This window comes from Eleutherodactylus coqui, chromosome 10 (assembly GCF_035609145.1).
Source record: "Eleutherodactylus coqui strain aEleCoq1 chromosome 10, aEleCoq1.hap1, whole genome shotgun sequence".
Taxonomy (NCBI): domain Eukaryota; kingdom Metazoa; phylum Chordata; class Amphibia; order Anura; family Eleutherodactylidae; genus Eleutherodactylus; species Eleutherodactylus coqui.
Window position 1 is genome coordinate 20742454 of NC_089846.1, and position 22636 is coordinate 20765089.

Genomic DNA, 22636 nt, shown 5'->3' on the forward strand with positions numbered 1-22636 from the left:
ATATCCAAAGCTACCGAACATATTTTTTGGCTGCAAAGATCTGAATCTATGTATTTCATTTAATGGATTCAGTGAATGCCATATTGCGATATCTAAGCTCCTTAAAGAGGCTTTCCCATGCCTCAAGTACTACAGCTATCAAGACTCAAACCTGGGACCTCCTGCTCTCAAGTCAGCAGCTCTCCCTCCTGAACCATCTAACCATATGGACAGTTCCCCTGCTGAGCTAAGCCATGATCCTGTACTCCTGATCTGGTTTCCTGTCTTGGTCCTGCTCTGCTTCTGATTAGGACTTCCTATAAAAGCCTGACCCTTCCTCCAGCTCCTTGCGAGATTATTCTGCTCCACAGCCTTGATCAAGCTTCACTCCTGCCTGCTCCTCTGCTATTTCTACTAAAGACCTACTGATATCAAACCCTGGCTTCCTTGCCGACAATGCTACCTGCCCCTGCCATTTGTACTGCGACACGAGACCTCCAGTTACCGATTCCTGTCTTTCCTTGATCCTTCTCCAGACCTATGGCTACCACATCTACGGCTCCAATTCAGTGTCTGAACACAACAACAACCTTCCTAGTGGCCGCTGATCAGGACCTATGGTTGTTGCAGCCAATCACCATCTCACTTCAGCTGAGGAATAGCTGTAACAGTCACATGTTCCATTGTGAAGATATCATTGCTCTGCAGCTGTAAGTGAAGACTAGCATGGAACTGGGCACCAACGAAACGGGAGCTGCAGGGACGGTGAGTATAGTTTTCCGATGTTGGTACAGCTCATTTTGCAAAAACATTTTTGTCCCCTGGATAACCCATTTAAATGGGTTCCAATCACATGGTGCACTGGGACAATGCTAATATCTAAATGCCCTGACCTTGCACCCACCTTCAACTTTAACCCAATTCTAATTTTCACCAACTTTCATACAATTTTGCAGCTGTTCAGAGATTAAACCTTGCCTGCTATCAATATGTACTCACAATAACATGTATAAGTACGTAATCACAGAAGGCGGCCATACTTACTGGTATACAGATACAAAATACAAGGGAAGCTATAGACACCACATCCCGCAGCATATAGACAGGTAAATTGCTATATGGAGGAGTATTGTACAGGTGCAATATACTGATGAACAACCACTCTCAACCTATTAATGGGGCGTCATTTAGAGGCTGTAAGCCTACTTACCGTGTTTCCCTGAAAATAGGTCCTACCCCGATAGTAAGACCTATCGGGTTTTTGGGGGGAGGCTTGAAATAAAAAGGCCTCCCCTGATGGGTACCCCTCCCCCACCCCAAAAAAATCGATACTCACCTGCTCCGCGGCGTCCCGATGGTCTCTGGCGGCTCTCCGGCGTGGCGGCGTCCTCCTGCGTCTCACAGATGCCTTCTGGCATTGACGGGGCTTTGAATTCCCCACCTCCAGCAGAAGCGAGCGCTGTGATTGGTTCATCGAGCGCCGGCTGGGATTGGCTGCCAGCGCTCGATTAGCCAATCACAGCGCTCGCGTCTGCTGGAGGTGGGGGATTCAAAGCCCCGTCGCCAGCAGAAGGCATCTGTGAGACGAGGAGGACGCTGCGCCGCCGCGGGACACCAGGACACCATCAGGAGGCATTGAGACGCTGCAGACCAGGTAAGTACAAGCCCCCTGAAAATAAGACACTGTGCCCTTTTTGGAGCAAAACAAAATATAAGACAGTGTCTTATTTTCGGGAAAACACGTTAGATCAGTGGAACTGGTACCCTTTGTATGCCTTATCTGTGTACAAGTATAATACTAAGCAGCCTCTTCTCCCAATATGTGGTAGGTGGGTGAGTGGTTGTTCATCAGTATATTGCATCTGTGAAATGCTCCTCCATATAACAATTGGTCTATCTGCATGCTGTGGGATGTGGTGTCTATACCTGCCCTTGTATTTTGTATCAGTATACCAGTAAGTATATCCGCCTCCTGTGATTTATGTGTATAATTATGTTAGATAATAAAAGTCCAAGCATATCTTACCTTTTCTAAGTTCTTCTGAGCACTCAGCTTCTGCACGTTCTCTCTCTTTATCATCATCCTCCAAGCTGAGACTTACCCTGGAGTATAAACGAATATTATATGAGTAACCTTGAATATTTGCATGCTTGACTACAGCAAACATTATTAAACTAACCACTGCCGTCTACAGATATAAGGAGGCCAGACACTGGATAACTGCTGGCTGAAGCACAGATGACTGACTCACCTTCAATGCGACAGGTAAGAAAAGTGCCGACAGGTAAGATAAGTGCCGCCTAGCCCCAGGTGTCTAACAACAGATGCAATAAAAGGAAAAACTACCTGTCTGATCCATAATAGCCGACAACAACCTTAGAAAGAGTTGTCAGGGTGACAATTTTTTTTAAGTAATGGTCAGAAGGGCAAGAAAACCCCCCAAACAAGAGACGTCTTGGATTCCATGTTGGTTTCTACTTCCTGGTCCCTCTCGACATGCAGGAAATGACCACCTAGTCAATTATTGACCACTGCAGTGACCAGCCTCAGCCAGTGATTGACTGAACAGTCGAGTCGAGTGGAACCAGGGAGCAGAGAAGACAGAGGAATCCGAGAAGTGTTGGAATAAGATCTGCCACGGATTGGTGAGGTGATGAACACATCTTTTTTATGCCATTCTAACCCTATAAATAAATACAATTATTATCTGGAATGCCCCTTTAAGAGTTTGCCAGGCACCATAAAGGTTAGATTTTTTTGACTGGTGACTTTGGCAAGGTCCACATTTTTACCTGGATTCTCCTGCAGTAACCCTGTCTAGGTCTTGTATATTCTTGGTGGTCTCCAGCTCTTTTTGGTTAGCAGGGATGTTCTCTTCCTAATGAAATCATACATGGAGAATTAACATATTATAATATGATTTACAGTATATCTCTCTGTCCCAGGGAAGAGACCCATGAATTTTTGTTTATGTTATCATCCCCCAACACCACCACCATCAATCAGAGAGCATATTTGCTCTCTGATTGTCACATATTGGTTTTTCCAGCTAAGGAGTGAAATAAGGGCTTGGTCATCTAATCACTCCTTTAGACCATTAGATACTGCATAGGCTGCAGTCATTGGTAATCCTGGCATTGAAATAAAAATGTAAAAACTTTTTTCCTCTTACACAAGGCTTGAAATATTGAAAAAAATAAAAAGAACCAAAAAAAACAAAGCGACTCGTGAATAAATTCTCACTCGTCACCCAGTTGCGATTTTTGTGTGATGCGTTTGTAGCATTAGAAAGTCCCATTGACATTCGCGTAAAAAAAAAAAAAGCAGCAATATCGCGTGAAAAAAATGCACAAGAAAAACCGCAAGTGTGGAAAAGTCCTTACATTTACTTTATTGAGTGACTACTTGGACAATAGTGGTCTGGTGTAAATCCAGAATGACTCTATATTGCACAGGGACTACTAATATACCTAAATATGTGGCAATTGTGGGGGAAATTTCTTGTGTCATACAATTTTAGTTTTGCACGGTCCAATATAAAAAGGAGAATACAGTATTTGCTATATACAGGGATGGAACTATGGAGGTTGTGGTTGTACCTGAGGGGGCAGAAATGGTTCCTGCACTCTATTTGGGGAGACCCGCACTACTGTATAACTCTCGTATGTAATACAAAGCTGCTATGCTATTAGGTATATGACGGCTGCATACATGAGCTCTGTCCCTCTGTCTTGCCGTTGAGCGATTGCGCTGGTCTTCTTGTGACCAAAATGGACTAGTCAGATGATTCTGAGGAGATCCTGATAAAGCATTGCCCTCAGCTGATCCATCTGCAATACATAAAGACACATTAGGACGGCCTGCTCGTTTGGGCAGGTCATTTCATCTCCATCGGGCATACTGACTAAACCCTCTACATCAGATTAAGTAAAATCACCTTTGAGGTTTATTGGGGTCTCTGATAATCTGTGACCTCCAGAGAAATGTGTAGGACCATTCTATACACTCCATCTTTACAAGCTATGGTTGAGAGTCATAGAATCCTAGAATGGTTGAGTTGGAAGGGACCTCCAGGGTCGTCGGTTCCAACCCCCTGCTCAGTGCCGGAGAGTCATTCCACCATATTGTCCTTAAGGCAGGGACGTAACTATAAAGGATGCAGGGGATGCGGTTGCACCCGGGTCCAGGAGCCTTAGGGGGCCCATAAGGCCTCTCTTCTCCATATAGGGAGCCCAGTACTATAAGTAAAGCATTATAGTTGGGGGGCCTGTTACAGGTTTTGCATCGGGGCCTGGGAGCTTCAAGTTACTCCTCTGCCTCAAGGGATTAATCCTACCCCATACAATATATAACACTTTACATTAGAGGTATATTAAGTACCTAGAAAGTGTTGACTTTTTTACTACTAAGAATCAATGTTAACATAGAAGTCTAGATGGATAGTCCCACTAACCAACAGATGAGTACTTATCTCCCCATCATCTGAACGGACAGATTCTGTTTAGTGTTATTTGTGGTCAGGTGTCTGTCTTGGTACCCTATACATGTTTATACACTGGATGTTTACGGATGCAGCAATTCCATTTTTAATTTTTTTTCATATGACAACTTATCCACAGGATAGGTGCTAAACGTCTGATTGGTGGGGGTCGCACTGCTGAGATTCCCACCGATCCTAAGAGCAGGGGTCCTGCATCCCTCACCTCTGTCCCTGCGGGCTGGCTGCATCCAACCACAGTGATGTCTGATTGGATGGAGCAGCAGTCGCACCTGCATGGCACCACTCCATTCATCTCAATGGGGTTGGGGGAAATAGCTAAGGTATCTCCGACAGTCCCATTAAAAATGAATGGAGTTGCACCATGTATGTGCGACCGCCCCTTCATTCCATCTCCTCCTCACTGTGAGGAGTACAGCTAGCTTGCAGTAAGAAGGAAGAGGGATATGGGACCTCTATTCCCGTAATCAGTGTCGGTCTCATTAGTGAGAACCCAAATGATCAGACTACTATCACCTATCCTTTAGATAGGTGATAAAAGTTAATTTTGGTACAACCACTTTAAATTCATTAATTTATACTTTTTTTTCTCATTAACTATTTTTATTACATTTTTACATCAATACATGGTAAGAAAGTTTCTGTACAAATCTATTGCTATGAAATCCAACTCCATGCAATACATTGAATTAGTATGTCGCAGATTAAGATATCCTGTCACCATGTACATTGAGAAATTTTATTTATTTATTTTTTTTATGTAGTTGCCATAGGGGACTTGAAATTGTGATTGTTAGCAGTGCAGTATATTGTTTGGTTACAGGCAGGACTTAATAGGAAGCCAGCCATGACATGCATGGAGGCCTTCACAAGGCTCCAGACTGCCATGATAACCATACAGCAACCCGCGATCTCATGGCAGGTGGGCGGTTTAGGTGACAAAGGGGGCCACCTTCCTTTATCTGGCCATTGAAATGCCACGGTCGGACAACTAAAGGGTTAACTGCCAGATCGGAGTTATCCCTGATCGCGACAGTTGTGGATCAGGTATCAGCTGTCAAAGACAGCCAATGTCCACCACATATACAGTAGGCCTGCCTCTGGAGTCTGCTCTATACAGCAACTCCGGGCATCTGCTGTACATGTAAGGCAGATATCAGGAAGGAGATAAAGACACAGAAACAGACAATAATGTAACATCTGGAAACTTTTACTGAGAGTAAATTACCTTTGACAATAGTAATCAACTACAGACTGCAATCATTTTGCATAAGGGTCAGTAATCACAATGAAAAAAACAAAAAGGTGACTACAGTGACATCACCTGGAATATAGTCCTCCTCCTCATCTGCTACTTCTCTGCTCTGAGGGAAACTTCTAAGCGTTGAGTTGTCGAAGACCCCTGGACCAGGGGATATACTCCCATCCTCTGCCGTCTGCACCCTACTGAGAAAGAAAACTATCTGCCATGGCCTCAACAAAGGTGTAAAAGCAGCTTTACAGTCTCAAAAATACAGAAAAAATTTTTTGTCTACAGCTGCTATGCAAATCTATGTGTCTCCATGGTAACATGCTACAAGCAAACCCTATCTAAACTGGTCATACCTTCTTTCATCTGTCCCCTACTTCTTTCTAACATACATTTGGTAGGTTACCAGTTGCAATCATTATTTCACCCCCCTTTCTTATTAAAAATTAGGTTTATTTGACAAATGTAAAAACTTTCAGCTAGAACTATTTAACTCGCTCAACACAACTAATATAACAGGTGGTTTCTCCAAATTCACCACAAAATGCCATTTTTTAATGGCTACTGCAGCCTTAGAATTATCCTAACCCTCCATGACAAGCATATTTAGTACTTAGTAGAGAATAGAGATGAGCGAGTATACTCGCTAAAGGCAATTGCTCGAGCGAGCATTGCCTTTAGCGAGTATCTCCCCGCTCGAGACTGAAGGTTCGGGTGCCGGCGCAGGGGAGCGGTGAGTAGCGGCAGTCAGCAGGAGGGAGCGAGGGGGAGAGAGGGAGAGAGAGATCTCCCCTCCGTTCTGCCCCGCTCTCCCCGCGGCTCCCTGCCCGCCGCCGGCACCCGAACCTTCAGTCTCGAGCGGAGAGATACTCGCTAAAGGCAATGCTCGCTCGAGCAATTGCCTTTAGCGAGTATACTCGCTCATCTCTAGTAGAGAACCTTTTGCTGTTATGACCTGCAGATCTGATGTATAGCCAGACACTAGCTTCTGAAGAATCTTAACCATTCATTCCGCATAGGCAATGGCCTCCAGTTCACTAATATTTTGGGGTTTGAGGTGTGCTCGGGATTATTGTCTGTCTGTTGGAAGGTCCAATGACACCCAAGCTTCGACTTCCTCACAGAAGGTATGATGTTTTCAACTGGGATTTCCCCGATACGTGATAGAATCCATCTTGCCCTCCACAGACTGCAGGTTTCCAGCATCTGAGGAAGCAAAGCAACTCCAGAACATCCCAAACCACTGCCATGCTTCACTGTAGGCCGGAGGTTCTTTCAGCATCTGCTTCATTCTTCCTCCTCCAGACATACGGCTGATCCCTAAGCCCAAAAAGTTCCAGTTTTGTTTCAGTGCTCCAAAGAGCAGAATCCCAAAACTTCTGTGGCTTACTTACATGGTTTTGAGAATATTGGAAGTGACTTTTCTCGTGCTTTTAGGTCAGTAGAGGTGACATCTTGGAGTTCAGGCATGAAAACCTTCAGCATTTAGTAGGCGCCTTACTGTGCAAATGGAAACCTGCTGCCACCACATTTTTGCAGATCTTTAGCAGTCACTTGAGGGTTTTTGATTACCTGTCTCCTCAGGAATCTGCTGGCAGACGATGATAGCTCCCTCTTTCCAGGTAGGGTAGCTAGTGTTCCTTTAACTTTCAACTTGTGAACGGCTTCCAACTGTATCTCCTTTTCCTTGTTTGTGGAAAGCAATGATCTCTTTTTCGACCATTCTCCTAGCTTATGGCCCATTTAACGTAATGAATAGAATGTAAAGCCCTGAGCAAGAATCCAACAATAAGCCTGTGATCCAACGATAAGTCTTTAAGTGTGAATACTCTACACGAGCGCTCATGATCTTAGTTTAAATGACAATTAGCCTAGCCAGTCCAGGTATTTGATGTGTTTTATCTCAAGCACACCTGATGAAACTAATGAAGCCATTGATTAGTTGTACTAGGTGTGCTTGAGACAATACCTGATTTGCAAATGCGTGCTCAGATGAGGGATTGTCTTTAGGGGGTTGAATAATTCTGAGACTGCAGTAGTCATTTTGTGTGTTGAGCTATTTAAATTGTTCTTGCTTTATTGTTTTTAGCGGGATTCCTGTAAATTTGGTAAATAAATCTAATTGGCAATGGGAGCTGAATCTTTTTTTTCAAATATCTTTTTTATTTTGAGCTTTTGTAAACATTTTCCCATTACAATTAAAAAAAAAAGAGAGAAATAAAGTGCATCTTGGAACAATACAATGATGTTTTTCATAAACTTTGCATTTACCGATATGCCTTACATTGTCACTTTGGGAAATAAAATATTAAACCTACTGATCTCTTGTACTATTTCCTTATTATGGCTCACTCGTCATTTTTCATCTGACGTGACGACAGGATGAGACTATACAGACTTTTTAGTTGTTACCATGGAGAGACATGATACCAAAGGAGCTGCAGACGCAAGACTATTTACAAAGTTGTGTCATTTTCGACTTTAGATGCATTGGGTGCTGTTGGTATCTATCATATGATCGACTTGGCACTGTGCCATGGCTTCTGTTATAAACGGAAGCTACAAAGCAGATATGAAGAGTCTTATGATGGCTTCTTTCTGAGGTGGTCACTATACTACATACTGATATGTTTCGGTTGGTTGAGTTTTTTCTGTGATGTCATCATCCTCAGAGAGCTCGGAAATGGATGACTGCGTATTCTGGTTCAGATGCTCAGAAGCCAACGTGGATTCATGGAATGTGCGGTGTCTTGCCAGTTGAGTGGAAGGATCAAGATCAATCAGTTCTGAAACCTACAGAGAAGAATACGCCTCAAGTCCTGAACAGAAAATCAGAAGGACAAAGCAGAAGTCCACCCAAGACAGAAAGCCTGATAGCACCACAAAATAGGATAACCCAAGCCTTGATGTGGTGTCCTAATAACCTGTCAAGATCAATGACTAACATGACTCAATAGAGGAGATTTAGCAAACTAATGCATTGTTTTATGTGTTGATAAGTCCAGGAGAAAACAATGGATGGAACAAACCAGTAATATAGGTAGGCCCTAAAAGCCCCTAAAAGCATGAGGGATGGCGAGTCAATAGGTGTTGGATGGTATGGAGGTGCTGCCAACCAGGTGTATGCTCCACTGTGGGCGCAAGTAGAAACAGATACTATAAACAACAAAAACTGGTGTAGAGGTTTCAGGCACTGGGTTTGAGCCTCAGGTGTAGTAGCCGCAGGTCTAGAGAGCGTAGACAGGGATGAACCAGGAGTCAGCAACGGGAGGCCTTGTTTGCAGTACAAATGAAGGAGGCGGGTAGCGTTGTCAGAAGGTAAGCCAGAGGTCGGTATCAGAAGGTCTCAGTGTCATGGTAGAAATAGAGGAGGTGGGTAGTGTTTTTAGAAGGGAAACCAGGGGTTGATATCAGAAGGTCTCAGTTGAATAGCAGAGGAGGAAGCGGAAGTGGAGCATAAGCATGATCAATGGCTAGTGGAGCATAATAATCACACAAGGGAGGAGGGAACAGGGCCAGGTTTATATAGGATGTTTAATCAAGAACAGGGTGGAGTCAACACAGGGAAACAGAGAAGCATGGCTAGATTTCAGTAGAGGAGCTGTCCAGGTCCTGGATGACCTAATGGAGAGAGCTGCCACCTGGAGTGCAGGAGGTTGTGGGTTCGAGCCCTGACAACTGTGGACACATTGCAATACTACAGTAATCAAATTGTAGTATCTATCCAAGCTAATCTGAAAAGGGGGTTTTATACCCCGAAATGCATTTTTCTGCTGATTGTTGTCATTGGAAGGTTGAGCTGTGTCACCAGTTTTTGCTGCTTATCGTATCTATGTGTTGATAGTGTTATCCTAATCGATGCATAATGCAAAATCATTGTAATTTTCGAATATCCCGTGTTTCCATCCACTGCCAGTAAGTACAGATCTTGAAAACAGGAATTAAAGCATTACAATCCCCCAGCTCACACAACTGCTGGGGGTGTTACAATATGTGTAGGTAAGTATGATCAGCCTGGATTCCGGGACTGTAGAGAGATTTTTTTATGTTGCTGTTGTGTTTAGCTCACAGAGGATTGTCTACACTGGATGCACTGTGACACCCTCTCTGCAGCCCTGTGAGCAGGACTAGGTCAGGGCAGGTTTTCACAAGCAAGGCTGTATCATTTAGAACAAAAATAAAGCTACTTTCCTAGTCCATACCTGAGGCGTCACCCCAGACTTGTGCAGTTTATGCTGGATATGGGCTGCCGACTGCTGTATCCTCAGTATCTCCTTCTGCTGTCTCAGCAATAACTTCCTCTCCTGGTGGGCAGCCTTGTAGACGTTGTGCAAGTGCCTAATTTCTGCCTGGGGGGACAAAATGACCTGTATACAAGCAATGATCTGAAAGAGTTTTTTACCTAGCTCCACTATATATACATGTTGATTCTACGAGCGAGAGCTGTGTGACAAGCGGCCACATTCTCAGCTCCTGATAAGGATAATCTGTACAGTGATAAGATTGGAGAATGGAAAGTAACAAGTCATATCACTGTTTCCACTGTTTAAGTAAATTATCAGCCAGCTTCCATATGCGGACATCACCCATAATAAGCACATGACCACACAGTCCCCGTCAGTCGCTGGTTTTTTGGTACCTGCTCTTCTTTTAGGTTTCTCTGGATTTCAAGTTCCTGACTCACAAGCTCTTCCATCTTAATTGGCTCGTTCTTCGATTTCCAATATCTGAAGAAAACAAGAAATCAACTGGGATTAACTGGTTTTTAGTAAACTCGTCTGAGACCCCGAGGTGTTGGGGAAAAGGAGTCCTGTGACCCTGTTACTCCGTTAACCCTTTCCAATCCACTGTCTGACGTCTTAAGACATTCTGATTGAAGGCTGTACAGCTCCGATGTCTGAAGACGTTCGGCAGGGTATTCTTACTGTATATTACTGGCCGCTCTGTTGTTGGGTGCCTCTCCAGCATGTCCTATACCACAGTACTGGCTGTGGCCAGCAGATGGCGCCGTTGTATAATAGCAGAAAGAGAAAGCCCCCTAGGAAACCCTCAATCCAAAATTGGATTGCAAAGGGTTAAACTTAGGTGCTTGACTGCAAAGCAGGAGAGAGATGGCCAAGCTTCTTCAACCCATTAGGCTGGGCCACTGTTTTTACAGCAGCCTAATCTAAGGTTGGCTCGGGAATCCCTGCACTAACGATCAGGAACGGAGAAGCGTTTGTTTCCAATTGTTTAACCCCTTACATGCCGTGATGAATAGCCATCATGGTAGGTAAGATACTGACAGAAGGAGGTGGCTCATACATAAAAGTGCCTCATATATATAGAGTTACTCAAGAAAGAATTAGTAATATAAGCCCTTCCCAAAAGCAAATCCAACACACTTACATCATCTTTGATCAGCCTGCAAGAATACAATCGCCAAATCCCACAAGATGATGTTCGTAAAACGTCATATTTGTGCGTCAAACCATCGCGCCTAAACACATCCTTCATATATGTGAGATTGCCAAAAACATTTGCATAAGCGATGAAAGGGATGTTACAAACATATATCAATCAGCCGCTCCCAGAATGACAATTTACTTATATAGAGAGATCCGCCAATCAAATCTCAAAAAGAATGTTATAAAGAGGAGATCAAGAAAAACCCATAGTTTCATTGATATAAATCTACGAATATGGAAGCAGTTCGCTCAAAAGCGTTGCTGCTTTTATGTTCTTGGAGGAATAAAGACTTCTACATTTTGCACCTTGAAGGCTGTCATGTCTCCCTTCTATGGTTCTAGATGGGATCCATTGATTCTGGTTCCAGGTAACTTCGCATGTTGCTTCACTACTAAAGAGCTCTGGATTGTGCTGCTGGCACCATGCTTGTTTCTATAAGGGGGAGGTAGCTCGCCCTGTCAACCATTGGCACCCTGCTATGTGATCACATGGTGTCGATGGATGTCCATGGCAGCCGGAGGCCTCATTAAAGCCTCCGGATCTGCCAGATGTGCCATCCTATTAGACCTTGCCTCTGGCCTCCTGCAGAGTCTGATTGCGGATATACGAAAAGTACACTATACTGCACTACATAGGTAGAGCACAGTAATATATTAGTGAGCGATCGCATCTTTAAGTCCCTTGAAAGGGCAAAAAAAAAAATAAAGTTCAAAAAAAGTTACAAAAAAAAAGAAAGAAAGAGCCCCCACTTTTTCCTTACAAACCCCCTTTATCATAGAAAAACATTACGCATCACTATGTTCATCATAACCTGTACTATAAAAATATTGTCTGTTATACCCCAGGGTAGATGTTGTAAAAAAAGATTAATAGCCAACACAACAAAATGTCATTTATGTGCCTAAAATAAAAGCAATAAAAAGTTATCAAAAAGTCACATGTAACCCAAAATTGTACGAAAGGAAACTGTAGTTCGCCTCACAAAAAAAAAGGCCTCCTGCAGCTTATTTGGCCAAAACATTAAAATATTATGGGTTGTGGAAAGAGTGAAGCGATGCAAATACAATTATGTCCACCAAAAAATAGAAATGTTATAGCTCTTGCAATCTTTTCTCCTTAGGGAGAGCACCTAGACGGAGTGAGGAAACTCAAAAGGCCATTCATGCTCCTCTGGGTAATATGCAAATAAGGGAGAAGGAATAATACCTCCACAGCGCCACCTATTGGAAGGTAGCATTCCTTCAAGCCAAAGTCAGACTCTTTATACAAGACTTGTAACAATGACTAGGAATTAAAAGCCTCTCACTAGCAAAGCCAGACTCCTACTCTACAGTGATGAAGGGCAAGTAGCCTGAAACAGCTGTCTGGGCATGGAGTCTGGCTTTGCTTTTAATTCCCAGTCATTGTTACAAGGCTTGTATAAAGAATCTAACTTTGGCTTAAAGGAATGCTGCCTTCCAATAGGTGGCGCTGTGGAGGTATTATTCCATCTTCCTTATTAGCTCTTGCAAGGTAACAACATATGAACTTAAAAAAATTGCCTGATCATTAAAGGGGTTGTCCCGCGCCGAAACGGGTTTTTTTTTTTTTCAACAGCCCCCCCGTTCGGCGCGAGACAACCCCCGATGCAGGGGTTAAACAAGAAAACCGGACAGCGCTTACCTGAATCCCCGCGCTCCGGTGACTTCTTACTTACCTGCTGAAGATGGCCGCCGGGATCTTCTCCCTCGGTGGACCGCAGGGCTTCTGTGCGGTCCATTGCCGATTCCAGCCTCCTGATTGGCTGGAATCGGCACGTGACGGGGCGGAGCTACAAGGAGCCGCTCTCCGGCACGAGCGGCCCCATTGAGAAAAGCAGAAGACCCAGACTGCGCAAGTACGTCTAATCTGGCGATTAGACGCTGAAAATTAGACGGCACCATGGAGACGAGGACGCTAGCAACGGAACAGGTAAGTGAATAACTTCTGAAAACTTCTGTATGGCTCATAATTAATGCACAATGTACATTACAAAGTGCATTAATATGGCCATACAGAAGTGTATAGACCCACTTGCTTTCGCGGGACAACCCCTTTAAGGTGCAAAATAGGCCGGTCGCTAATGGAATACTATAGGCTTCTCATCCTCTTGTGGCCACATTTAAGGATCAAACAACAAGGCATGGCTGGTCACACAAGGATACACCAAGCCCGAACATAGTGGCTGACTGGCATACAATTTTACCATTAAATCACGCAGCCATTGGCCACCATAGGTGGATGTGGTTTGGCCCTATTGTGGGCAGCCGCACTGTGAGATTTCACCCTTATTGTGCAACAGGAAAATGAGACTCTTGTTCCCCGAAGTGCTAAGATCCCCACCTGTCAGACATACATCTGTAAAGGACCCCTCTGAAATGCTCTATTATACAGTACTTTGTGTCTTAATTAGAGATGAGCGAACGTACTCGTTTAGGGCGATTTCGCAATCGAGCACCGCTTTTTTCGAGTAACTGACTACTCTGGCAAAAAGATTTGGGGGCGCCGGGGGGCGGCGTGGTGGAGCGGGCGATAGCAGTGGGGAACAGGGGGGAGCTCTCTCTCTCTCCCCCCGACTCCCCTCTACAACCCCCCGCTCACCCCCGGGGGTATCAGTGCAGGCAGAGGCGTAACTTGAAGATTCGGGGCCCCAATGCAAAATCTGTAACAGGGCACCCCAACTATAATGCTTTATTCATACTACTACTGTAGGGAGAAGAAAGGCCTTATGGGTCCCATAAGGGTCCTGGGCCCGTGCAGGTACTATGCATCAGAGTCCACACTGCTCATCTTGCAGTAGACTGTACAGAGAGGATACAATTGCCGTATTACGTATGGCAGTACTAGTTTTCGGCATCTGGATGTAAGCAAAAATGTTTCCATTCACTAGCTCAAACATAAGTCCTGAAAACTGTGAGAGATTTAAATAGAATATCACAGCAATGCTGAATCTTACCTTGGTTGACTATGAAACACCACATATCATAGCTGCAGTAGTGGCCCAGGGTTGGGGTCCCTCCAGAGTCTGTATGTTTTATGTGTGTCTCGTGTCACTGTTAGGAGTGTTGAATGGTACAGTGTTATCTGTCTTAACCCAAAACAGGGCATGAATGAGTTAATGTCTGGTGTCTGGAAAATGGATCTGCACTTTATTCTGGATGAGTGAATTCGTCACTTATTCAGGGGCACTGACGTCACGATGACAAAACAAGGGCACCGCTGAGAGAACCAGGTAAAACCCCCTTTCAGTCTCCCCCAGCGGGTGGCTGGGCTACCCTTCGGCCATCTTGGAAAGAGGGAGATGGTACAGCCACCATGAGCTGTCTGCCAAAGCATACCCCGCCGTCCCCTCAGCTCAAGGTCTGGTCCTGGGCCGCTGCACAATATTCTACAAAGAAGTTGTGATGGCTTAAGGATTGGAACAGAAAGAGTGATTCGGGCCCCCCAGGCATTAACCACTTAGTGGAAAGCCTATTTTGCGCCCTAAGGACCAAGCCAGGGGCGTAACTATAGAGGATGCGGTTGCACCCGGGCCCAGGAGCCTTAGGGGGCCCATACGGCCTCTCTTCTCCATATAGGGAGCCCAGTACTATGAATAAAGCATTATAGTTGGGGCCCTGTTACAGGTTTTGCATTGGGGCCCGGGAGCTTCAAGTTACGCCTCTGTGCAGCATAGTTTAGGTATGGGTACGGGTACAGGTACAGATAGAGGGGGAGGGGGGGGGGGGGGTGCTCACCTTTTGCATCAGGGCCCCTGAGCCTTTAGTTACGCCCCTGGACCAAGCGATTTTCCTAATTGCATTGCAAGAGCCATAATTCGTTGACATAGCCAAGTGAGTGCTTGTTTTTTGTGGGAAGACTTGTATTTAATGGCACCACTCTGGGGTTCATATAATGTGTTGTATAACTTCTATCACATTTGTTTGGGGGTGGGGGAGATTTCAAATTTCCTCCCTCCCTCCCTCCCTCCCTCCACAGAAATTCCTCCATTGCTTTTTGGGTTTTCTTCACACAGCGTTCACCATTCGCTGAACATAACCTAATACTTTTCTTATTTGGATCAGCATGATTCCTGCAATACCAAATTTATATAGAACATTTTTTACTACTTTTGCACAAAACACACACATTTTTAATGAAAAACAATTGAATCCGCATCGCTGCATTATAAGACCCATAACATTTTTTATTTTTCTAGCAACGGAGCTATATAAGGCATTGGTTTTTTGTTATACTTTTTGTAAGTACCGGAGGTACATGTGACTTTTGGATTGCTTTTTATTGTGTTTTTTGGGAGGCAAAAACAACAAAAGAAAAACAATTTTGGTATTACATTTTAAAATGATTTTTATGGCGTTCACCAAGCGGGATCAATAACAAAAGATTTTCATTGTCTGGGTCATTATGAACACGGTAATCTCTATTATGAACGCTAGAGATGAGCGAACATGCTTGTTTAGAGCAATTACTCGAACGAGTATCGCTTTTTTCGAGTTGAGTTGAGTTACATGGCAGACACAGAGGACCTTGTCAGACCTTTGGCTGCCATAGCAGCCCATTGATACGTTGTGATAGCATTGCTCCCTCCCGGTCATATGCTTTCATGCTACAGTTGCCATGGAATGTGGCACGTAAGGGGTTACACTGCCAGAATCTGAGGTTTCTCCTTACCTTGTGGTTAGAGCAGGAGCCTGGCTGTCAGTAGTCAGCCAAGCCAACGCCTTAAAAGCTGTATGCATGGGTTTAAAGCTCATTAGTGACTTCCGTAAAAAGGCGTATTGGTGGTCACTAAGCGGTTAAAGATAATGAGTTCATTAAAAAAAAATACAAGAGTCATCATACACTTGATTTGGGTTAATAAAATTAATTTGCAGGGCGTTTTCCACTTCTAGTTTATTTCTTTTTGTCGCAGACCCCACACATTTTAACTTTAGGTACAGTTTTCATTGACCAAGAGGTTGTGACTCCCCACCCCCTTTGGCCATGGGCCTGCGGGCACTACCCAAATTCTCAGTCTGTCCCTGCAGCCTAATAATAGAAGCCCTGGTCCAAGAAAAGTGGAGCTTATTCTATGCCCATGGATGAGTCAGTTAGCGTAAACTAGAATTTGATAATACACCTAGCTTAAACTAGCAGTGAATAAGGGTCCTGGATCAACATAGAAGTGGATAAGAAATCTAGAGTAACGCAGAAATGGATAAGACACCTAGAATAAGGGGTAATAATTTACACGGGTCAACAGTCACAGGGCAAGTGAGCGAGAATGGCTTATATATCCGATTCACTTGGTTTTCAGTTCACCTAAAAACTATGACTCTATGAATGACTGCTTATTTACTCTAAATGCAGGTTGGTCGATGGAAGAGACCTCCAGCACGCTCCGCCTCCAATTAGTGACCGATTATTGCTCCTGTGTGAAAGCACAGGAGCAATAGTCTTTGGGACGGCTGTTGGGCGCTGAAGTGTAGGAGTACCCTAACCAGGGGTGCAACTATAGGGGATGTGGTTGCACCCGGGCCCAGGAGCCTTAAGGGGCCCATAAGGACACTTTTCTCCATACAGGAAGCCCAGTACTATGAATAAAGAATTGTATTTGGAGACCCTGTTACAGATTTTGCATGGGGACCCAGAAACTTCAAGTTACGCCTCTGACCCTAACCTAGAAGTAGATAAGGATCCTAGAGTTACCTAGAAGTGGGTAAGGATCCGAGAGTAATCTAGAAGTGGATAAGACACCTAGTATAGTCTAGAACAGGGTGATCCAATCTTGTAGCGTCTTTGGGCCACATTGGAAGAAGAAGAGTTAAATACACAAACACTAAAGGTGCAGGGCATCATCTTCCACACAACCCCATTGTTCTCTACAGTCCTTCAAACCACCGATTGTCCCCTCCACTGTGCCATCAAACAACTCCCACTGCCAGGCCAGATGAACTCCAGACTGGAGTTAGTCCCTTCTTCTGCATGCAAGCCTGGACACAGAAACCTGTCCTGGCTCACATGCAGTTCATGGCCACGGACCAGTTTCTGACACCATGGGAGGGACACACAGCAATGGCTGATCAAGATGAGACCACTGTCTCTCATCTTCACCTCCATACTGGATAGGAGCTGTCAAAACTCGGGAGGACAGAAGGAAGAATCACGCTGAACCTGATGTGACTCAGACAGTCATAGAGCTGCAAGTGCCGGCCACTGCCTCATTATCTGTTTCAGCCTGTCTGTGAGTGGAAGCTACAGCCTGCCACTGTGCCAGTTACCACCTGCACCCTCGCCTCCTCCAGATTCAGCCTGTGTGGGCACCATTCATAGCTATCCTGGGCTGCATGTGGCTCGTGGGCTGGATACCCCTCGTCTAGAATACAGCTGCTCATCCTATTGTTGGCTCTATTCTCTGCAATACAAGAAAAACTCTCACATCTTCTGGTGGTTTAGCAGTGCCAATTCTGCTTTGGTCTTCTCCTTAAGAGCTTCTTCTCGGAGCCGGAGCAGAGCGGTCTGATGTCTGGCACGCAATTCCTCTTCCCGGATATACTGCTGTGACATCTCCAGGGTGAAGCGAGCGAACATGTTCGGAGAACCGTAGAACTCACCGACTTCGCTCCACTGTCAATGAGATAGAACCTTTGTGTGACTATTACAGGTCATGATGGAATCTACTGTAGGGGACATTCATATAGCCAAGCGGTACCCGGTTATTAACTAACTTTCTGATATACAGGATTGTACGCAGTCACAGAGCTCACCATCTAATTTTCCTATCTCCAAAGCGCACCCAAGATTAGAGGTGATGTATGTACATGGCTACAGTATATCACGTGCCAACTGCTGCTCACCAGAGCTAGATTACAAGGGGATCATTTTGTTTGCCATCCTAAAAAATTCTGCTTTTTGTAATATTTTTCAGACTTTTTCTTTTCATAGAGCATCTTGTAATATTTTTCTTCTAACCAAAGGAACCCCCTACGTAAGCAGTTATAGAGCTGATGGAGTTAATGGCAGGGAGCAAAAGGCAATTCATAAAAATGTATATAACCTGTACATACAGGGGAAAAAAAATCATTAAAGAGGTCATCTCATCACAGCCCGGTCTGCCCATGAATTTCATTATTTAAATGGCCCCAAGTAATACTACATTTACCCTGTAGAGGCCGCTGCATGAGCAATGAGCATTCGGAGGCAGCGTCCCCTTGGCAAAATCATCTGTTTGCTGAGGGTCTCGGCTCTGATGTTAAGTAACCGGGGTCACAGTACCTTGCTGGTGGAGTCTGTCGCTGGTTCTGTGTGATCCCAAGAACGCTCCAAGCTTTCCGTTGCAGTAGGTGCAGAGCTCGCTGTATAAAAGAAGAACTTAGAGTTTTATACAAAGAAGAGTAAATGAATATAACCCCAGGGAGGCCCATTAAACCCCATCAGAGGTGGTTATATAAGTTTTCTTGGATGGGTCCCTTAAAAATAAATTGCAACTTCATCACAGAGATTAGTGTGATCTGCAGAGGAACCCGGCAACAAGTGTTTGATTGCACTGCAGCACCCCCGCAGGGGAAAATAAGTAGTGCCTATTTAAAATCAATGAGTTGTCCCTGGCTTGCGCGGATATGTTCTTTGTAGTTGATCTCTTTATGGACAGAGGTAGCCATATTCTTTCTACAGATGCCTGGTTGCCTGACAGCAGTACTCTTCAGTAGTCCTGTGCTAGGTAAAGCAAAGAGACAGAACTTTAAAGGGAAATCTAGTCAAAATTGATCGTCTGATCTGTCAAAAATATGCGAGATGGTCACAGTGGTGATCTGTGTGACTTCAGATCATGGCAGATTTTCACAATGAAATGGATCTATAGAAAGATCGAACCCCGTTGGCGCTGTACAGAGGTTTTTGTTTGAACTTTTCTGCAAATGTTGTCAGGTTTCCAGTAACAGAAATCTCTGAGCGGTGATAAGGAATAGGATTTCTCTATACGGCCCTATTATTCTGGAGATTACTGGTGGTTTCCGATCCTAGACTTATAATCTTCTCACATGTATCGAAGGTACATAAGAAAATCATTATGACTGCATTTCCCGATCTCTGTCATTTAAAGGGATTGTCCAGTTATTGGACAATATCCCTTTAATAGGGCTGCCTGTAGTAAAATGTTAAAGTAAGTTACACTTACGCCACCACCAGGGGCGTAACTAAAGGCTCGGGGGCCCTGATGCAAAACATGAGCTGGGCCCCCCCCTCTATCTGTTTCTGTACCCGTACCCATACCTAAACCATGCTGCACAGAGACATAACTTGAAGCTTCTGGGCCCCAATGCAAAACCTGTAACAGGGCCCCCAACTATAATGCTTTATTCATAGTACTGGGCTTCCTATATGGAGAAGAGAGGCCTTATGGGCCCCCTAAGGCTCCTGGGCCCGGGTGCAACCGCATCCTCTGCACCCTCTATAGTTACGCCCCTGCCCACCAGCACCGTGATCCAGCTCTACAGCCCCGCTGCGGTCCCAGCATTTGTTGTGACAGCTGACGTCACGAGAAGTCACATGACTGCTGCAGCGTATCAGAGGCTGCGTTGTCACCCTTCGTTCTCCTGGCATTGACGCTCACATCCTGAGCAACATGATACCGGGAGTTCAGAAAATCCCCTTTATATACTTGCATGGTGTGAGCACTTCACTGTTCCCGATTGTTCTCACTGTTCTGGGCCAGTAAAACATTGGTAATGGCAGCCACCAACAGAAATTCCCATCGGATAACCCTACATTATGTCATTTTATATCTAAGAGAATCGCTGTGACAACGTTGCAGCTATAAACTCTTTAATGATTTGCAGAACTTCAGTGTTAATTAATACAACAGAAAGCACTCAAGGAAAATTAAGAAGCCTTTGCATTAATGTTGCTCGAGTATATGCAAGTTATTGGCAAAAACTCCATCAGTCCACCTTAAAACGCTCCAAACTGAACTTTCCTATATTGTTATTTTTGGTATTCACATGTATCACTATATTATTATTTTTATATTATTTAATATTCCTTAAGGCTGGATTCACACGAGGCGGAATTGCTGCAGAGTTTCCGTGCGGAATGTCCGCATGGCAATTCCGCACACGGCTCATAATACCGGGATTAGCCAGCAAAGTGGACGAGATTTAGCAAAAATCTGGTCCACACGCTGCGACCAATCTGTTGCGACCAAGCTGCACGAAAACTGACATGTGGTGCGGAATTCAATTCCACCGCATGTCAATTATTTCCTCGTTTCCATAGCGGCCTCTCTCCTCTCTATGGGCAGAGAAAGTCGCAGTGCAATGCCACTGAAATTCCATCTCGTGTGACCCCAGCCTTAATATCATTCTTGGGCTATTACTTTTGTTTCAACATATTTTATTGGTTTTATGTTGCATATGTAACTTTACTTTAACATGTAGTAGAAGTGGCGTGATAATCACGTCTCAAACTTGTTGTTGCAACTTTTAAGAAATACAAAAAGTATTATGAAAAACAATGTTATTATGTGTGAGTTATCTTCTGTTAATTGACAGACAAGGGGAGGTGGGAGTGGTATGGTGCAAGGGGAGAGTGGGATGGGGGGGGTCAGGGGGGGATCCAGATTGATACCCTTTGGTTATCTTTACTACTTAAGGTGTGAGTTGGTTACCCGCAGTTACCGTCCTGTAGCCACCTAGTGATTAAAGGAGAGTTACGTGCGTCTATCCAGACTGCCCAGGTGCGGTAGAAGTTCTCGCGTCCGGTTGGGTCGTCCTGTGATCTCAATCTCTCTAGTCTTTCAATTTCGTCTAGTGCCTCTACCCACGCACATCTGGGGATTTCTGTGTCCTGCTTCCAGAATCTGGGTATTACTTGCCTCGTGGCCATGATAAAGAATTTCAGCAGGCCTTTCTTGAGAGAGTGGGCACCTGGTGGAGGGATGGAAAGAAGTGCCACCTCGGGTGTCAGGGTCAGTGGTTCCCTGCTCACCTTCTCGTATAGTTTTCCCATGTCTCGCCAGATGGGTCTGATCATAGGGCACTCCCACCATATATGTAGCATCGAGCCCACCTCCCCAAGGCATCGCCAGCAAGTATTTGAAGCCGACGGGAAGAGGGAGCGAAGCCTCTCTGGTCTCATATACCATCTTGATAGTATTTTAAAGTTCTTGGGCTATTACTTTTGGAAACTTTGATCTTCGTTGAGTGTTTGTGCCGGAGGCCGTATACAGACTGCCGATAGCGAGTAGTGTCTGAGATCCTCGGGCACAACTCGCACCGCACAGTACATGGACACTCCGTCTAGCGTGCGGGACACACTATATCATGCGAGTAAGAGAGATCGCTTATGTGCATGAGCCCATTCAAATGAATCCGTTCTTTTCCCGTGCAATTTCTTTCCATATCACAATCGGATGGAAATTGTGTGGGAATATATCGCCCGTGTGAGTCCGCCCTGACAGGACATGCGGTGCAATCATTACTATTAGTAAACAACACTGAATGACGGAAATATGGATGGTTCCATGTAGCAGATCTATAGGGATTGGGGCAACCAGAAACTAGACAGCTGCTCCAATGCAGGTGTAGCCTGTAGCATGCGCAGCTCCATTCATTTAAATGGGACTAATGGAAATAGCTTGAGTACAAGCACTCAGCTATGTCTGGCAGTCCCACTGGAGATGAATGGAGCGGTATTGCATATGTGCGACCACTGCCTGTGGGAGTGAAGTGAACACACTATGAGGAGCAAAGGGGGGCACAGGACCCACGTTCTTGGAATTGGTGGGGGTCTCAGTTGCGAGGGGGGCTGGTGGGGGTTTCCTATGGATAGGTGATAAAATTCTATTGTAGTACAACCCCTCTAAGCCAGAGGTAAGTGCATACCACACACCTTAAATGAGTTGCCTCATGAAGACCACCCTAGTTCATTTGGCCTATGAGGGCACATAGACGTCATAGGGAAGGTCCCTCCTGCTCAGGATGCCCTTTTACGAGCACCTCCCATTCAGGCGGACCCAGATTATCTAAGCATTACATGGTGGACATTCTTCTGAATAGTCTCCATGTAATACAGAGGATAACAGCTTATTGAAATTTATCATTTTCAATTGATGACTCCATGTATAATCAGTGGGGGGTCTGACCCTTCATCCTGGGGCTTAATCATGCCAAGTCAAATCTATGGCATACACTTATCTGCATGCCTGGTTTATAGTCATATACAGTGCATCGAGAAAGTCTTCGGACCCCTTCCTTTTTTTTTACATTTTGTTATGTTGTGCAAATTAAAAAACAAATTCAAAAATTTTCCCCATCACTTAATACCCCACAATGACAAAGTGAAGACAGAACGTTAGAAAGGTTTGTAAATAAAAAAAGAGAAACTACCATTTTGCATTGACATAAGTATTCACGCCCCGTACTCAGTACTTAGTTGAAGCACCTTTTGCAGCAATTACAGCCTTCAG

General features: G+C 44.6%; 1 protein-coding gene and 1 long non-coding RNA gene across 3 annotated transcripts in view; one reads left to right on the forward strand and one right to left on the reverse strand.

Moving 5' to 3' along the window:
* Nucleotides 1-22636, reverse strand: part of CCDC187 (coiled-coil domain containing 187) — a 90530-nt gene that overhangs the window by 9043 nt on the left and 58851 nt on the right. The window contains exons 18-26 of one of the 2 annotated variants that reach the window (XM_066580508.1): nucleotides 18448-18527; nucleotides 17612-17799; nucleotides 10367-10454; nucleotides 9930-10076; nucleotides 8351-8520; nucleotides 5803-5921; nucleotides 3692-3810; nucleotides 2773-2858; nucleotides 2006-2082 (exon numbers count right to left, since the gene is read on the reverse strand). In XM_066580508.1, the coding sequence (XP_066436605.1) occupies nucleotides 2006-2082; nucleotides 2773-2858; nucleotides 3692-3810; nucleotides 5803-5921; nucleotides 8351-8520; nucleotides 9930-10076; nucleotides 10367-10454; nucleotides 17612-17799; nucleotides 18448-18527 (1074 nt within the window). Of the gene's footprint in view, nucleotides 1-2005; nucleotides 2083-2772; nucleotides 2859-3691; nucleotides 3811-5802; nucleotides 5925-8350; nucleotides 8521-9929; nucleotides 10077-10366; nucleotides 10455-17611; nucleotides 17800-18447; nucleotides 18528-22636 lie in introns of both variants that reach the window. The other variant, XM_066580507.1, reaches the window with a different exon arrangement.
* LOC136580167 (uncharacterized) lies at nucleotides 549-2245 on the forward strand. Its single transcript, XR_010786944.1, has 2 exons — nucleotides 549-744; nucleotides 2175-2245. It is a non-coding gene; the product is annotated as an uncharacterized lncRNA (long non-coding RNA).